Consider the following 14,604-nt stretch of genomic DNA (forward strand, 5'->3'; position numbering starts at 1 on the left):
GGAACTGGAAGGTCTTCTGGGGTACAGGTGGCTGTGCATGTCTGTGGTCATCTGTGGGGAGGAGTTTGCCTCAGGCATGCACCCACTATTGTCTTCTTTCTGGGCACTCTGTCACTTCTCCACTTCCAATTTGCAAATGTTGTACTCTCAACTCTGCAGGACTGAGCCTGGCCATTTATGTCCTCAAAAAGAGGTTCTGAGGCAAGGCTCATTCTCAGGGAGAAGGTGTCCACCATGCCCAAGATTTATGGGCAAATCTTTTCTTTTTTCCTTTTTTTTTGTACTAGGGATTGAACCAACCCCAGGATGCTTAACCACTAAGCCACATTGCTAGCCCTTTGTTAATTTTTATTTTGAGACAGAGTCTCACTAAGTTCCTTAGGGCCTCTCTAAGTTGTTGAGGCTAGCTTTGAACTTGTGATCCTCCTGCCTCAGCTTCCCAAGCTGCTGGGATTACAGGAGTGCCCAGTGCGGCAAATCTTTCTAAAAAGACTTTATGCGTTTTGGGCCTCCATTTTAGCTTGTCACATGCTCAAAGTAAAGGGAGGTCTCTCTAAATCAAGAGTCCTCTGACTGCAGTTTTGCCCTTTAGAAGTATTGAATCAGGGCTGGGTTTATATGCTTACTAAATCATTCTGCACCTGTGATGTGGGATTCAGCTTTCTGGTCTGTAAAAATGGAATAATTGCACCTCCCTAAGGCCAGAGTGTGGCTCTTTGTGGGTGTTATTTCCCTCTGCCCCTCTCAGTGGGCCCGTGGACCTGTCAACTGGAAACCTCTCAACTTCTGGAAGGCAGTGCTGGGCACATCTTTAGCCTTTTCTTTTCCTACTGAATCATGTGGATCCTGGGCTCTTAAGGGTCTCCCTGCTGATCATACCTAGGTCTCATCAATTCCAGTACCTTCTCATGCCCAGATCTGTGATGTGACCCCTCCTGCCCTCAGAGCCCCATAGGCTACGTGACAGTTGGAAAATAATGGAGGGTGATGCAAAATCCAATCCTGAATGACAGAGGGTGGGCCACCTGAGTTCAGCTGGGGATGGAAGTTGGAGGCTGATGGAAGCCAAGGTCCTTCTCAGAGGCCTGAGGACTGAGGGTGGTGAGCTTGGGCAGGGTTTGACTGGGGTCAGTCATGGTGTGAGATGCTGTGGCGACTCTGACTCTCCCCCTCTGCCCAGTCACAAGCCTAGACACCAGAAACTAGATACGGGGTTTGTGAACTGGGTATAGAGGTGGGGGGGCACAGCAGTACCCAGGGTGAGGACTCCAGAGCCGATATTGGTTCCTCAATCCCTTAGAACTACAGGAACATGTTGTACCTGAGAAATAACACCCACCATCTCCGCTGAGGAGAAAGTGGGTTCCGAGTTAGAGTTTGGTTGTTTGTTTTAAAGCCCACAAAGGTTTGAATGACCCTCCAGGCTCGGCTGGAAGTCTAATTGTGCCAGAGCTGGATGGTTCCTTCCTTCTTGAACTTGTGGTGGGGAGTGGTGATAATGGCAAGGTCCAACCCTGTGCAGAACAAAGCTGATTTGCCTGGAGGTTGTCACAAATTCTTTCCTGGGCTATTTATCCATCAGTTAACTGAGTTGGCTAACATCCCACCATGGGGACCTCACTCCTTTTGGGTAGGGCTTTGTGCATGAAAAATTGGGATAAGTTAAAATGAGAACCTCCGTGAGAGAAAGGGCATTGCCATGTATTTTGTCAGGACATTGAGGTGGAGGGCCACGGCCGGAGGTAGGTACCACGGAAGTAGGGTCTGGAGACACTTGGCATCTTTTGAGGAGATTTCACTCCTCAAAAGCCATCATGCCCCATGACATACACATACCCCACAACACACACACCAAAGACACGATGAAGGACCAGAAAATCACAGCCCAAGAAACTGTGCCTTGAGAAGAATTTTTGCCACGAAACATCATTTTATTAACTGATATTTATATTTATATATATATATATTTATTTTTACAAAAATAAACAATTTAATAAACAAGAAGTACAAAAGTTCTGGATATGCAAACTCCAGGAGGGGGGAGCCCGGTGTGGCTGCCGCTTGAGGCTTTCACTGAAAGCAAATGAGGCAGAAAGGTCCTAGTCCCACCCCCACCCCAGGTCCTGGCTCAAACTGCAACCTGCTCCTTCACCCCAGTCTTGGCTCATATTGATGTGTGCACCTCTGCCCCCGACCCCTGGGCTGGCCTGGGAGTGTGCCCTGTCGGTATAGGATCACCTACATCCTGGAACATCCCCACCCACTGCCAAGTTTCCTCTCTGGAGCTAAGCTGAGAGAACACTCTGTGACCGATTGTCCCCACGCGGCCCCCGCCTGCCATGGCATGTGCAGCAATGGTGGCAGCGGCGGCGGCAGCAGCAGCTAGGGCTTTGGCTACATTCTCACACTAGGAACACAGTGATGGGGCTGCCCACGGAGCTGTCCCAGTTCAGACGGGCCTGAGCCTTGCTCACAGCCCTGAGTGCTGGAATAGCAGTCGCCCCCGCAACCATTGATTCCTGGTCTGGGAGCCAGCAGTCTCAGACTTAGCCTTGTCAACTCACATTTTAACATTTTGCATTATTGCACGTTTGTCCTGGTCACATCGGTCTGTCTGGGATGTCAGTCTTGTCTGCAGGGGTTACCAGGTGACATGCAGCCCTGCTAGTGCAAGTCACTTCCACCATAGGCAAGCCCAGCTGGAGAGGATCGTCAGTTGAACCCTCAGACAGGTCAGCCAGGGGCCCTCACATATGTGGTCCTGTTGGGATCAGGGACCACTTGGTTCCATCCAGTCTTGAAAAAGACCAGCTTCCGACCTGGGGGGTGAGATGTAAGAGGTCAGGCTGGTTCTTATCTTGGAGGCATGGCCACTCTCCTAAAGCAACTGCCTTAAAGACACTTATCTCTCCATTTTCTCAGCCTCCCCTCTGGTTTCTTATTCATTTATTTTGCAGCGGGGATTAAGGGTGAAACCCAGGGCCTCATGCAAACACTCTACCACTGACTTACCGTCCCAGCACTCTTCATTTTTTAAAAATTTTGATTTTTAATTAATTTATAAATTAATTTTAATTTTTAGTCCTCCTGTCTCAGCCTCCCACTTAGCTTTGAGTTCCCACATGTGCCAACATACCCAAATTGCCCATCAGATTTCTGAAGAGACCCCCTATGTGTCAACCTGCTCCAGAGAAGAACCACCACCTTCCTTGGAGTGTCCTCTCCCTCTTGCTCACCTGTCCAGGTGGTCTGGTTAGTGACCACAAAGGCATGGCACTGGGCATGGCTCTCACAAACATCCACAGCCTCTGCTAGGTTGAACACAGACAGGAGGCAGCTGCCGTGGTGGTAGGATGGCCAGCACCGGTAGTCCTCCTGGGGGATGGTGCTGTCTGGGATGCGCTGGTATTCTATGGGGTGGGGATGAAGCAAACATGAGAACTCTGGCTGGGTGAGGGCTGGGGTCACTTTCTGAATTAGGGCTGTAAGACTCATTTCCTAAGTGGAGGTTGACATCCAGGCCAGTATTCCTAGCATGGAGGTGAAGGCAGTGACCACCTCCATGGGCTGATCATTCAATGAAGACCAAGTGCAGGCTTGGTTTTGGAGAGATACACAGCTCTCAAATCTGAGGGCACAGAACTGGTTCAACAAGATAAGAGGGCACAGATGTGGCACAGACACACAGAGCTACTGGCTGTCCAACCTGGCTGCTGAGGCCAGGGAATTTTAGACATTTAGAGCAAAATTCTCAAACAGCAATAAGCATGTGAATCCTTGGGGAATCTTGTTAAAATGCAGCTTCTGATTCAGGAGGTGTGGGCGGGACCTAGAGTCTGCATTTCTAACCAGCTTCCTGTGTTGCTAGTGTGCAGGCCTCACTTGGCTGCAGAAGGTCAGAGCACCCCTCAGTTGAACTTTCTCCTGGCTTTGGGGAGAGAGGTCAGGCAAACTCCTCAGACAGGCCCAGAGGAACAGTCAGGGAGTTCTGAGGTTAAGAGGCATGGGAATGGATGCAAACATGTCCATGGCGAGAGCAGGGAAGGGAGCTGAGATCTCCCCGGATGCACAAAGAGCTAGGGGGGCTCTGAAAACCCCTCCCAATCAGAAAGCAGCTCAGCCTCAGGTCTCTTGCTCACCCCATCTTTCCTGCTGCCCGGGAGCCCCAGTTCTGGACTGATCATCCAGAAGCTCTGGGCCTCTGGCCATCCCGCCCTCCGGCCTCCTTCTCCTGCCAGGGACTAGACCAAAGTCCAGGGCTGGCTGTGATTTATGGCCCCATAAACGGCGTCCTCAGGGACAGAGCCAGCCATTGTTCACCTCGTTAAACTTTATTTACAGGGCTAACGAGGGCTCCCCCACCCCTAAGACTGGCCAGAGCTCCTTGAATACAGAGGCTGCCCACCCCTTGCCCCCCTGCCAACCACAGCTAAACCCAAAGACTTCCGCAGGGGGACCACAGCCTGTAACCGGTGGCTACAATTCTCCCAAGCCCTGGGAGAGAGCAAGCTTCTTGTCTGGTTTCAGTGTGGGGTCCCCCTCCACCTCCAGCTGTCCCCCTAGCCCTGGGAGTACAGAGGAAGGAAAGAGAAGCAAACACATATTGTGTTCCAGCTGTGTAATAGGAACTGTGCTAATTACTTTTACACACCTCACCTGCCATCTAATCCCCATAAGAACTTTGTGAATAATACAGAACCCAATTCATAGATGAGGAAAGTGAAGGTCCAGGGCTTACGCACACAGCCAGTACCCAGGTGGGGGGCTTAAAGCTATTCAGAGGGGGGTGTTGGCACCCCTGCCCCTGCCCCAGTTCCAGGCAGAATGGCAGTATTCTTGCTCAGAATGAGACAGGACCGCAAAGTAAAGGCTCAACAGTCTGTCACTCCAACTGAGCCCTCAGGATGGCCTTGGAGACAAGGGTCTCCAGAGGAAGGGTGAGCCACTTAGCCCAACTGGGGGGGTCACTTACCCTCCTACCTGCTCCTCACTTACCCAGCACCCGGATCCCTGCTGGGCCACTCACCAGCGCTACTGCTTGTGGTAGAGTTCTGCAGATACTGGCCACTCCGGTAGAGGTTCAGCACTGTCTCTAGCTGGGCCAGGGTCTCGTCCACTCCCCAGGTGAGCTCTCCTGCAGAATGCAGAGTGGCTATAACAGGGTGCCTGGGTTCCTACTTCTTTCCACAGTAGGCAGCCAGCCATGGCCCACCTCCCTTTAGGGCCTGGACCCTATATGTGGGCTTGGGAGGGTCTCTGCCTCAGAATACTGCCCTAAGAGATAGTGGGTCCTGGATCCTATGCTGCCCTGTGTCATTCTTATCCCCCACTGGGGGAGGGGTGGGTGATAAGGCAGATGGGCCCTGAGCCTTACCTGTGGCATTGACAATGATGTCCAGCAGAGGCCGTAGTGAGGGCGGGGCACTGTGGGGCAGGAGGTATGTGAAGAAAAACCTGTGGTAGAGAAATTAGGGGCTCAGGGGCTCCAGCCTTTGGAGACACATCCTTCCTTTACCCCAAGCTGGGACAGAACCCAATGTGGCTGGGGAATCTGATCCCTTTGTGGCCTGGTGACCAGACACACTATGAGTGTATACCAGGGAGTCTACTCTTTGGGAAGCGGCCTGGGCACAGATATGACCACATCTAACTTCAGACCCAAATGAGACCAGAGGTGTGTGTCCCCATTCTTCCCACCTTCCAGCCCACATCACCCCTGACTGAGCCCCAGCATCAGAGCAGTGCAGTCCAGGGGAGGCCAGGGTTGGGGCTTTAGCCATGAAGAACTCTGCAGAGATCAGGAGCCATGGTAGGGGAAGGGGAAATGCCAGCTCTAGCCCCTGAGTCTGACACTATTTTTAGAAGCCTCCAGCTGCTACCCTCCAACCCAGATTCTCCTTGGACCTGTCTATTTTTAGTTCTTACCATCAGAAGCCTGAGCATTCCCTCTAGACTGGGCAGAGGCTCTCCCCGCCCCTGTGACTCCATTGGTCAGGGTGGAGCCTTCCTCCCTAGCTGGCCTCCTGGACCCCATGCTGGCTCTGGCTCTGGCTCCTTCCTTCACTTCCTTCCCTGGTGGGAACTCCTGAGTCGGGGTGGAGGGTACCTGTAGGCATTGTAGAGGTTCCGCTTCTCATTCATGCCATCACACCAGCCCTGGGCCGAGCAGGGCAGGGTGAAGTTCCTGGCTGGAAACTCCAGTATGCAGTCAGCACTGCTTGCACATGGTGTCTCCTCCACACGGGCATCATCCAGGTCTGTCACCTTCAGCTCCCCGTCCACCAGCACGAATTGCCGAGGGCGGAAGTCCAGTAGGGTGACTGAGCCCAGTGGAGAGTGGGCCAGGTGGTGGAGGAGGCGGCCAAGGCTGAGGCAGATCTGAAGGGCAGACACAGGCTGAATAGGGCCTGCTGGACCCTGGGCTCCTTCCTCTGAACTGAGCTTGGGGTTGGCCTTTCTCTTCTCTGGGCCCCAGGGACCTTCAAGGGGAGGCCAGTGATTTTATTAACCCTTGGCTAGCCTGACCCTGCAGGCAGGGGAGTCTAAGGATAAGGAATCTCTTCCTTAAAGCTTCATCTTGAGTATGATTTTAGTTCAGTGTATGGGAGCAGAGGGAGGGTCAGGATGACCTTAGTTGTTCATGGTCCCAGGAAACTGGCCCTCTTATAGTGGCTGTGTGTGTGTGCACACATGCGCCTGCACATGTGAGGAGGGATGAAGCAGTGAGAACTGACAATGTCGGGATCCTCTATGTCTTGCTTCTTAACCCTTTGGCCGATGGCTGAGTCAGCTTCCTTCCCTCTCTCTCCTTAGGCTGAGGAGGAGTCAAAGCTGCTCTGGAAGCCTGGCCTTCTAAGGGAGAATCATCCCAGCAAGAAACCCTGGGCAGAGCTCCACTCCCTGCTTACTCGGAATCGATCCTCCCAGGAAGTCTGCAGCAGCTGGATCATTTCCACAGGGGCGCCCAGCTCCGTGATGGTGGTCAGGGTGTCCGGGATGTCCTCGCTGTCCTGGTAGCAGTAGCCATACAGCTGGGGAAAACCCAGGGCAGGTCATTAGGTCACAGGGTGGGGGAGGGACAGAGAAGGGCTGGACTATCAGATGCCCCCTCCCTCTGGCCTGAGGCCATTCCTAGGCCTTTGCTACAGCTCAGGCCAGAGGAGAATAGCAGCATTGCCTGGGAGGTCTGCCCCCTCTTCCTGCTGCTGGCAGTTCCTACTGACGGACTACACCAGCTCCTCACCTCTTGCCACTCAGGGTGATGGGCAGGTCTGGCCACCACATGTTAACCAGGTGCCAGGCACCATGCTAAATGCACTACATGCAGAATTCAATATATTATAAATAACCCTGAAGGGCACAGTGGGTACTGTTATTACTATCTCCAATTTCAGGTGGGAAACCTACTCAGAGAGGTTAAGTTGCTTGCATAAGGTCACACTGCTAATAAACACAGGAGGTAGGATTCAATTATAGCACTCGGATTCCACAAACTGGTTCTTTCCAAGAATACCATTTGCTAATACACAACCCAGCAAATGATTACCATCCTTTCTCCCCAACTCCAATCCTAGTCTGTTCCTTACCATTCCTACTTTCTGGCAGCTGCTGCTTCTTTTTTTTTCTTTGTAGGGTTTTGTGGGAGAAAAAGCAAAGAGGCTCATCCCTGGGTGCTCTTGGCATATGCAGGTGGGTGACATGTGTCAAGGGGGTTGTAGTGGGGGATGGTTCTCAGGGAAGATCGATTTCTTGGGGGCATGGTTATCAGGAGCTGCCTACACCATATTATCTGGGGGAGAGACTTGCTACCACTCAGCTGATCAGGGGAAGCACAGCCTGACTTTGTCACTAACACCTATGCCAGCGTCCACAGGGACCCCTGCTTCTCTGAGCCTCTCCCAGCACACCCCACAGTAGTAGGGGCTCAGAATGGGCTCTCAATAACCAGTACCCTGTGGGGTATGGACACAAAAGCTGAGTTGTCCAGGCCAGACTAGGGAGAGGGGAGAGCTACGGTGGTAAGAGTCTGTGGCCTAATGTTCCTGCACATTGTCACTCGTCATGCCATCATTCACACCCTTTCCAGCCCCCTGTGTGCCCCCTTTCCTCCCCAGAGGTGCCCTTCCAGCTCCCCTTCCCCAGAGTCAGCGCCCCAACTCTGCTGGAATCACAGAAGGCGCACCTCAGTGGTAGGCCATCAGATCACTTGGGTGGGGGTGGGTTGGGATGGGGTATCAAGGGCAGTTCCAGGCACCCTCTTTTTCTCTCCTCTTTCACCCTCCCATCAGCCCAGGGAGGCCTCAGACCCTGGTGAGGTAGGGGGAAGGTAAGGGGAGCAGCTCTGGGGCCTGGTTCTCATTTTCTTGCCCAGAGTCTGAGCCTTTGTGGGAAACTTCTGAAGGTTATTAAACACCCGGAGGTCGTTAAATGCGCTGTTAACGAGGTATTAATCAACACCCCTCAGAAAAAAATAAAAAGACACCATTAACCCCCCCCAGGAAGCGTGAGGCTGAGCATTTCAGTCACATCTTTTGTTCCATTTGGGAGAAGAAATAATATACTCTAGCCTGGCCAGAATCTGGGCCCAAGCAGGCTGAGGGTCCATCTGAAGCCTGAAGTTCCCAGGATGACAGAGTTGTGGGGGAGGTAGACCCTTGTGCCCTCTGACCCTGGGCTGCAGAGGCATCTATCACATGAGGAAGCGTGTGTGAGAGAGATGGCGGGGGAGGGAGGTGAAGAGAGAGGAGAGAGGGCGTTTGTGTGTGTATGTGTGTGTTGGGATGGGGAGGTGTCACTCAGACAGAGAAAGATCCTGGAGTGCACATTGGGAGGTGCACAGTGGGCCCTTCTATTAGAGCTGACAGCACCAACTAAGGCTGCTGAAAGCTGGGGGCCTCGGGGGCCCGAGTGACTGGTTACGCTAGAAGCCTTCCCTCTGGTTTCTCCCCGCTTCAGCAAACAAACGGGTTTGAAATTTTGAAATGATTAAAATGTATTAAAACAACACGGTTTCTGGTTCCTTCTGGTTCCCGGCACACCTCAACCAAAGTCCCTGGAGTAGGAAGACCCCCACCACAGACTTCCCTGGCTGCAGAGGTGGCGTAGCCAAGGAAGCCAGAGGGACACTGGCCTGGGAGTTCAGGGGCTAAGCAGGGCAGACCCAACCCAAAAACGCACTAGGAGACCCTACTTTTTACTTTCCCCTGGGGTCCTAGCTACCTTAGTAACTCTTGTGCCTAAGTGCAGCTGACTCCAGGCTCTGACCCTGTGAGAGTCACTCAGCCAACCCAGACAGGCCCAGCCTTGATGACGGAATGGGAGAAAACTGTCCCGTTGTAATTTTTTGTTGTTGTTGTTTTCCTCTGTGGCACCTTCAGCACCAGGGCCTGACATACACAGGGTGACCATTCTGTGGTTGGTGTACGTGGGCCTAGCTGGAGGCTTGTCAGAAAGTTTGAAGAGGTCAGTGAGGGAGAAGTTCTCAGAGAGGTAGGAAGACATACCAAAAGCAAACCTGTCCTAAGAGAGGGGGGGTCTTGAGTCAATTAACTAACATTAAGTCCTGCTGAGTAATTCAAGACCTCTCCACCCTCTCAGAATCTGGCTGACACCCCAGGATTTCCAGAAAGTTCTCAAGAGCCCCCAGGAAGTGAAGAGAACAAGACCCTCCCAGTTAGAATGGCCACGTAACCAGTTGCTCACTCCCTGGCGCTCTAGACACAGTGTTAGCCAGGCAGCCAGGCATAACAGCACACAACTGTGGGCTCTGCCCGACATGTGACCAGTACAGAGCCCACGACCCCGTCACAGTGTCTGGTCAGGGTGGCGGTGTCCTGGGGGGAGACTGGGAGCTAGCAAGAATCTAGGGAGCTTTCTTACCTATGCTATTTCAGGGCTGAGGGTCCCATTTCACAGGGAAAGAAGGGACTCTTGGCCTTTTGGTCAGTTCTCCTGGGTGCAGAAAGGTGAATCTGAGTGGGTCAGGTGGTGGGAGTCATGGGTGACATTCACTGCTGGGGGGAGTACAAACACCCTATGTTCACTGGGCTAGAGCAGTTAGGGAGTCCCCTCAGTCTGCTCAGACATGTGCAGCAGGAACAGTTTGTCTCATCCTAAGCAGACTTAAGGACTGAGACCTGGGAGAGAGGAAGCAGGGTATGTTAGAGCGGTGAGGGATTGTGCTCTTACTTGAAGTTCTGCTTGGAGGAGATAAGGCCGGGGTCTCATCTCTCCTGCCTGTCCCCCAGTGAACAGAAGAGGCAGATTCTCACTGATTCTGAGCCTCTGGCCCTCAGTCTGTCCACTTGCCTAAGATCCTAAGGCTTCCCAGTGGTTCAAGTGGACCCACTTTAAGCCCCAGGGAATCCCCAGGGTCACTTCTGGGAAAGGCTGTACATTTTCTGGTCAACTCCCTCACTCCCTTCCAGTGGTTTCTGGCTGAGTGGGTGGGACTCTATGGGATCAAGCCTGCCACACAGTCTCTTTCCAGCCCTTTCCAACTCCATTGCAGTCCCACCCCATCTTTAAAGTTAGACAAATCACTGGGAGTTGAAAGAACTGGGGTTCATATTCCATCAATATGGGAGACTCTACCACGCATCTGGGAGCTGACTCAGCCAGGGATGTTCGGTGTCTTGGCTTGGGATTATTTTGGCTTGAGGTGATATCCTGATGTTCAATACTCTAGCTCCAGCCAGACGCAGGGTCCTAAATTCGTAGCACTGCCCCATTCTTAGAGTTCCGGGGCTCTCTGTCCTGGCCCCTGTCGTTAAGGGATGTGTATAAGCTGAGAAACCCAGAAATCGCTCAGTAAAGAGGCAGGGTGGTGCAATAGGAAGGGCCCTAGTGCTGGTTCTGTACCTAGCTTAACATGGACACCATTGGTGCCCCATTTCTTTTTCTGTAAGACCAAGACGTTCTCTTCCAGCCTGAGTGACCAGGGCCTGGGCGCTCCAAGCCAGCCCCCTCACCCCCGCGCCCCACCCTCGTACCTGCAGCACGTTGGGGTGCCGCAGCCGCTCCAGCAGCACCATCTCCTTGAGCAGTTTGTGGGCCGCCAGCCGATAGCAGCCCCTCCGCGCCCCGAACTCGCGCACACAGCTGCCCAGATCGTGGCCGCTGAAGTCCACCGCTTTGAGCGCCACCGCGGCCCCGCCGGGCAGGCGGACGCGGTACACTGCCTTAGTGTAGCCTGAGCCCACGTACTGCGCGCCAGACACGTTGCGGAGCGCGGCGCAGCCCAGGCGCGGGCCCGGGCCGGGAGCCGGGGGCCAGCCCGGGGCGCCGTCGGGCAGAGGCCGGGCCCGCGGGGGCCGGGGACGCTGCAGGCCCAGCCCGCCCGGAGCCAGGTCCATCAGGCGCCGCCGTTCGGGCCGGCCAGCCCCGGGCCCAGGACCCCCGCGGGAATAGCGCTGCACCTCCTCGTAGCGCGCCCGGATCTGCCGGGCCAGCTCTCCACGGCCCCCGCGACGTCCCGGGCCCGGGGCCGGCGAGGGCCCCGGGGACTGGCCTGGACGCGGAGGCTCCGAGCCCGGTGCGAAGAGCACGTTGAGAACGGAGCCCAGCAGGAAGGAGGCGCAGAAACCCGCGGCCACGGCCGCCCGCCGGCGCCGCATCGCTCCCCTCCCCCCGGCCGGCCGGCCCCGCGCGGCTCCCCGGCCCCGGCCCCGGGCGGCTCAGGCTCGGAGGCGGCTTCGCTCTGAGCCCCGGCGGCCCCCTGCCCAGCCCGCGCGCATGGCCCCGGCAGCCCCGACCCCGGCCCCTCGCAGGAGGCACATCGGCCTGACACTTGCCTCCCTCCCGCCCTGCCCCCGCCGCTTATAAGGCCCGGAGCCGCCCCCGCCCCCGCCCCTCCGCCTCCGCCTCCCGCTCCCGGCGCGAGCCCGGCTTCGGCACCGCCCCCTCCGGCCGCCCGGGCCGGCCTTCCCTGCTGACTGACAGCGGGACCTCCTCCCGCGGCCGTCCGGGCCTGGGAAGCGGCGCGGAGGCGGCTCCGGCCCTGCCCAGCCCGCGGCCCCCAGAGCTCCGGCGGGGAAGCGCGAGAGGGGGCGGTGGCGATCCCGCGGCTCGCTGGGCTCCGGCCCAAAGCGAGGGAGGATAACGGGGCCGGGGCGGCCGGATAACGGGACCGGGAGGCGGATAACGGAGCTGGCCCGGAGAGTGGGTGGGTGGGTGGGGGAGATAAAGGGGCGAGGCTGGCGAGTAACGGGCTCGGAGGAGATGAGCAGCAGGGGCCCGGGAGCGGGGATCCCTGGGACCCCAGAGCTTCCTCCTCGGGACCCGGTGATGCAGGGCGAGCTGGGCCAACGGAACGAGCTTGGGAACGCCTCTCGCGGGTGGGGCTGCGGGTGGGGGCTCCGTGTTCTGCCCCGGATTCTGGGTTAGGGTGAGGTGGAGGGCGGTTTGTGGAAGCAGGCACAGCCGGGTTGACACCTGCGAGCGCGCGTGGGAGGGAACTCTGGGCTCCGAGGAGTAATCCTGAGCTTTCTAAGATGCCCTGTTCAACTCCTTTCTGCCAAGACTTTTTTGATTGCCTTGTCTCTGAATCCCCATACCTAGCCGGGGATGCAGGGCTTATCCCTGAAATCCCAGGGGTCTGACGGGTCAGCAGCGGATCACGAACCACGTGCAAAAGAGTTCATTTGTGCCCACGTACGTCTGTGGGGTGTATGCATCAATGTGTCCGAAGGGGCCACTGTGTCCCAGGAAGGGAGTGTGTACTCTGTGTGAAGTTGGTGCTGACTCCACTAGAACTTCTGGTTCCTCCCCCTCCCTCCCTGATTGCATCATTAGTGCTAATTGAGGGGCTTTCACACGCCAGTGCATTAGCTGTTTGGAATAAGCTCCCTCCTCCGGGGAGAGATAAGCTGCTGCTCCCCCCCCCCTCCCCACAGTTCTCCATTTCCCCACCGCCCTGAAACTGTCCGCTTAGATCCTCTCACCTCCCTGGGCACCCTCCTGCCTCCCTCTGGGCAAGTTATTCTGCCCTCCCAGTAATGTCAGGATTGGCTGGGAATAGATGGTTGGGGAGGAGAAAGATCCAAAGCCTCCTTTCTGAGGGGGTGCCCAAAAAGGGGAAATTTTCTCAGAAGAGGTGGGCTTCCTATAGAAGGCAGGGTCTCTACTTAGAAAGGGAACAGATATTTCTGTTCTTTTGAACATGGAAGGGCAGAGGAGAGGGTTCAGTTCTCTTGTCAGGCTATGATCCCACTAAGGTAGGCCATCCAACACTGACTTCTTGGTTCTGTAAGATTTAGAGAGTGGGGCCCCCGGCTAACTTAGCCATCATGGAAAAGGCAGGGTGAGGGAAGCCATGATCCCCCCTGAGAGCTTTGGTTTTGGTCTGATCTGTTCCTGTTTAACTGCTCTGCCCCGTACTGGCCCATGGCTGCCTGGTGTTGGGGGAAGGCTCTGAGCAGATGCCCTCCCCAGCCCTCACACCAGATGTCTTTGGTCTAATTAACTGTGCTGGGAAAACCAACCTGGGTTTGTAAACAGAGCTACTGGCTAAAGTCAACAGGGAACAGCAGCAAACAGCAAACATTCCCCTTGCACTCTGTCTCAGTCCAATTCAGCCTCTGGGGGGAGAGGGGAAGCTGGGTGGATCAGGGGCCCACTGGCCCACAGCTGAGTCAGGGAAAGCTTGTCTACCTCTGTGGCCCCAATATGGCTGTGATTTCCTCCTGGGTCTCCTCTATTGGGGAGGGGACTGGGAGGAGCAATTGCCATCCCAAGATAGACACTGTCCCCCTTCTGGAAAATGCCCCATGGATTTTTTTTACCCAGCCAAACATCTCAGTCCATGAGGCACCTTTGCCAGAGGAATATTCCTTGAAGAACTTTCTTTAGGGCCTGCTCTGCGTTCATGTCTTGGAGAAGCCTCTGAGGGTAGGACTTGATATTGTGGGTCTACAGCTCCCTGTTGGTGACTATAACGTGAACATTGTTAAGTTCATTACACATCATGTAGGTATTATAATAACATGTTCTGAAATTAGATAATTATTCCTGTGATATTTCTGCCAAGCTTCAGTATTTTTGTTATGGTTTGAAAGTTCAGCGCATTCAGGGCTAGAGAAATGCACAAATGTACACGTAACACACACATACACACACACACACACATACACCCACCCGCACACAACATATACACAGAAGCCCACCAAATGGGAGCCTCATAGGAACAAAGGCATCTCAGTTGTCTCCCTCTCCCACTCTCACCCACTCTCAGACACACAGACATATAATCTGAGACGGTCAAAAGGCTTTTGGCTTTTGAAATAAAAGGATTGAAGTTTCTGAGCAGATTACAGTTTCTGAATTGATAGTTTTTAATCAAATTTTGCTTATTTGCTTATTATATATTGTGCCACCCAGGGAGAGGAATTATTTCAAATCGAAAGACACCAAACACTATGTTATGCTACTATAGGTCCCTGATCTATGTCTATTTCTCTATCTAACACCAAGTAGGACCCATAGCCTGGGCCTCACAGGCTACAGTCCTCAGGCCAATGTCCTGCTTACAACCCCTTGTGCTATCTTCAGATGGGAGTCATTCCCCCTTGTCCCCAAGCAAAGTGCTCTCCACAGCCCTCAGAGCAG

The 14,604-nt window shown here is 54.7% G+C and overlaps 1 protein-coding gene across 2 annotated transcripts; it reads right to left on the minus strand.

The window, feature by feature from the left end:
* Positions 1-1,910: 1,910 nt before the first annotated feature.
* Pkdcc (protein kinase domain containing, cytoplasmic) lies at positions 1,911-11,798 on the minus strand. Of its 2 annotated transcripts, XM_005324534.4 has the most exons (7): positions 10,992-11,796; positions 6,909-7,031; positions 6,107-6,378; positions 5,375-5,454; positions 5,027-5,134; positions 3,237-3,410; positions 1,911-2,819 (listed from the first exon to the last, which is right to left on the minus strand). In XM_005324534.4, exons 1-7 carry the CDS (start codon positions 11,613-11,615, stop codon positions 2,734-2,736), a joined length of 1,467 nt encoding a protein of 488 aa, XP_005324591.2. In that variant the 5' UTR covers positions 11,616-11,796; the 3' UTR covers positions 1,911-2,733. The 2 variants fall into 2 exon arrangements, with proteins under 2 accessions (XP_005324591.2, XP_077885424.1); XM_078029298.1 differs by lacking the exon at positions 5,027-5,134 and having other exon boundaries at positions 10,992-11,798.
* Between the last annotated feature and the right edge of the window lie 2,806 nt (positions 11,799-14,604).

The sequence above is a fragment of the Ictidomys tridecemlineatus genome, chromosome 12 (genome assembly GCF_052094955.1).
Source record: "Ictidomys tridecemlineatus isolate mIctTri1 chromosome 12, mIctTri1.hap1, whole genome shotgun sequence".
Lineage (NCBI taxonomy): Eukaryota > Metazoa > Chordata > Mammalia > Rodentia > Sciuridae > Ictidomys > Ictidomys tridecemlineatus.

What these genes read in the sequence shown, in the direction of transcription:
- Pkdcc (XM_005324534.4), bottom strand. Translation starts at nt 11,615, where the DNA reads ATGCGGCGCCGGCGGGCGGCCGTGGCCGCGGGTTTCTGCGCCTCCTTC. An exon ending in CCTGGGAGGATCGATTCCGA is followed by an intron (nt 6,379 to 6,908) that starts GTAAGCAGGGAG and finishes TCTGCCCTTCAG; the next exon opens with ATCTGCCTCAGCCTTGGCCG. An exon ending in CATCATTGTCAATGCCACAG is followed by an intron (nt 5,135 to 5,374) that starts GTAAGGCTCAGG and finishes TGCATTCTGCAG; the next exon opens with GAGAGCTCACCTGGGGAGTG.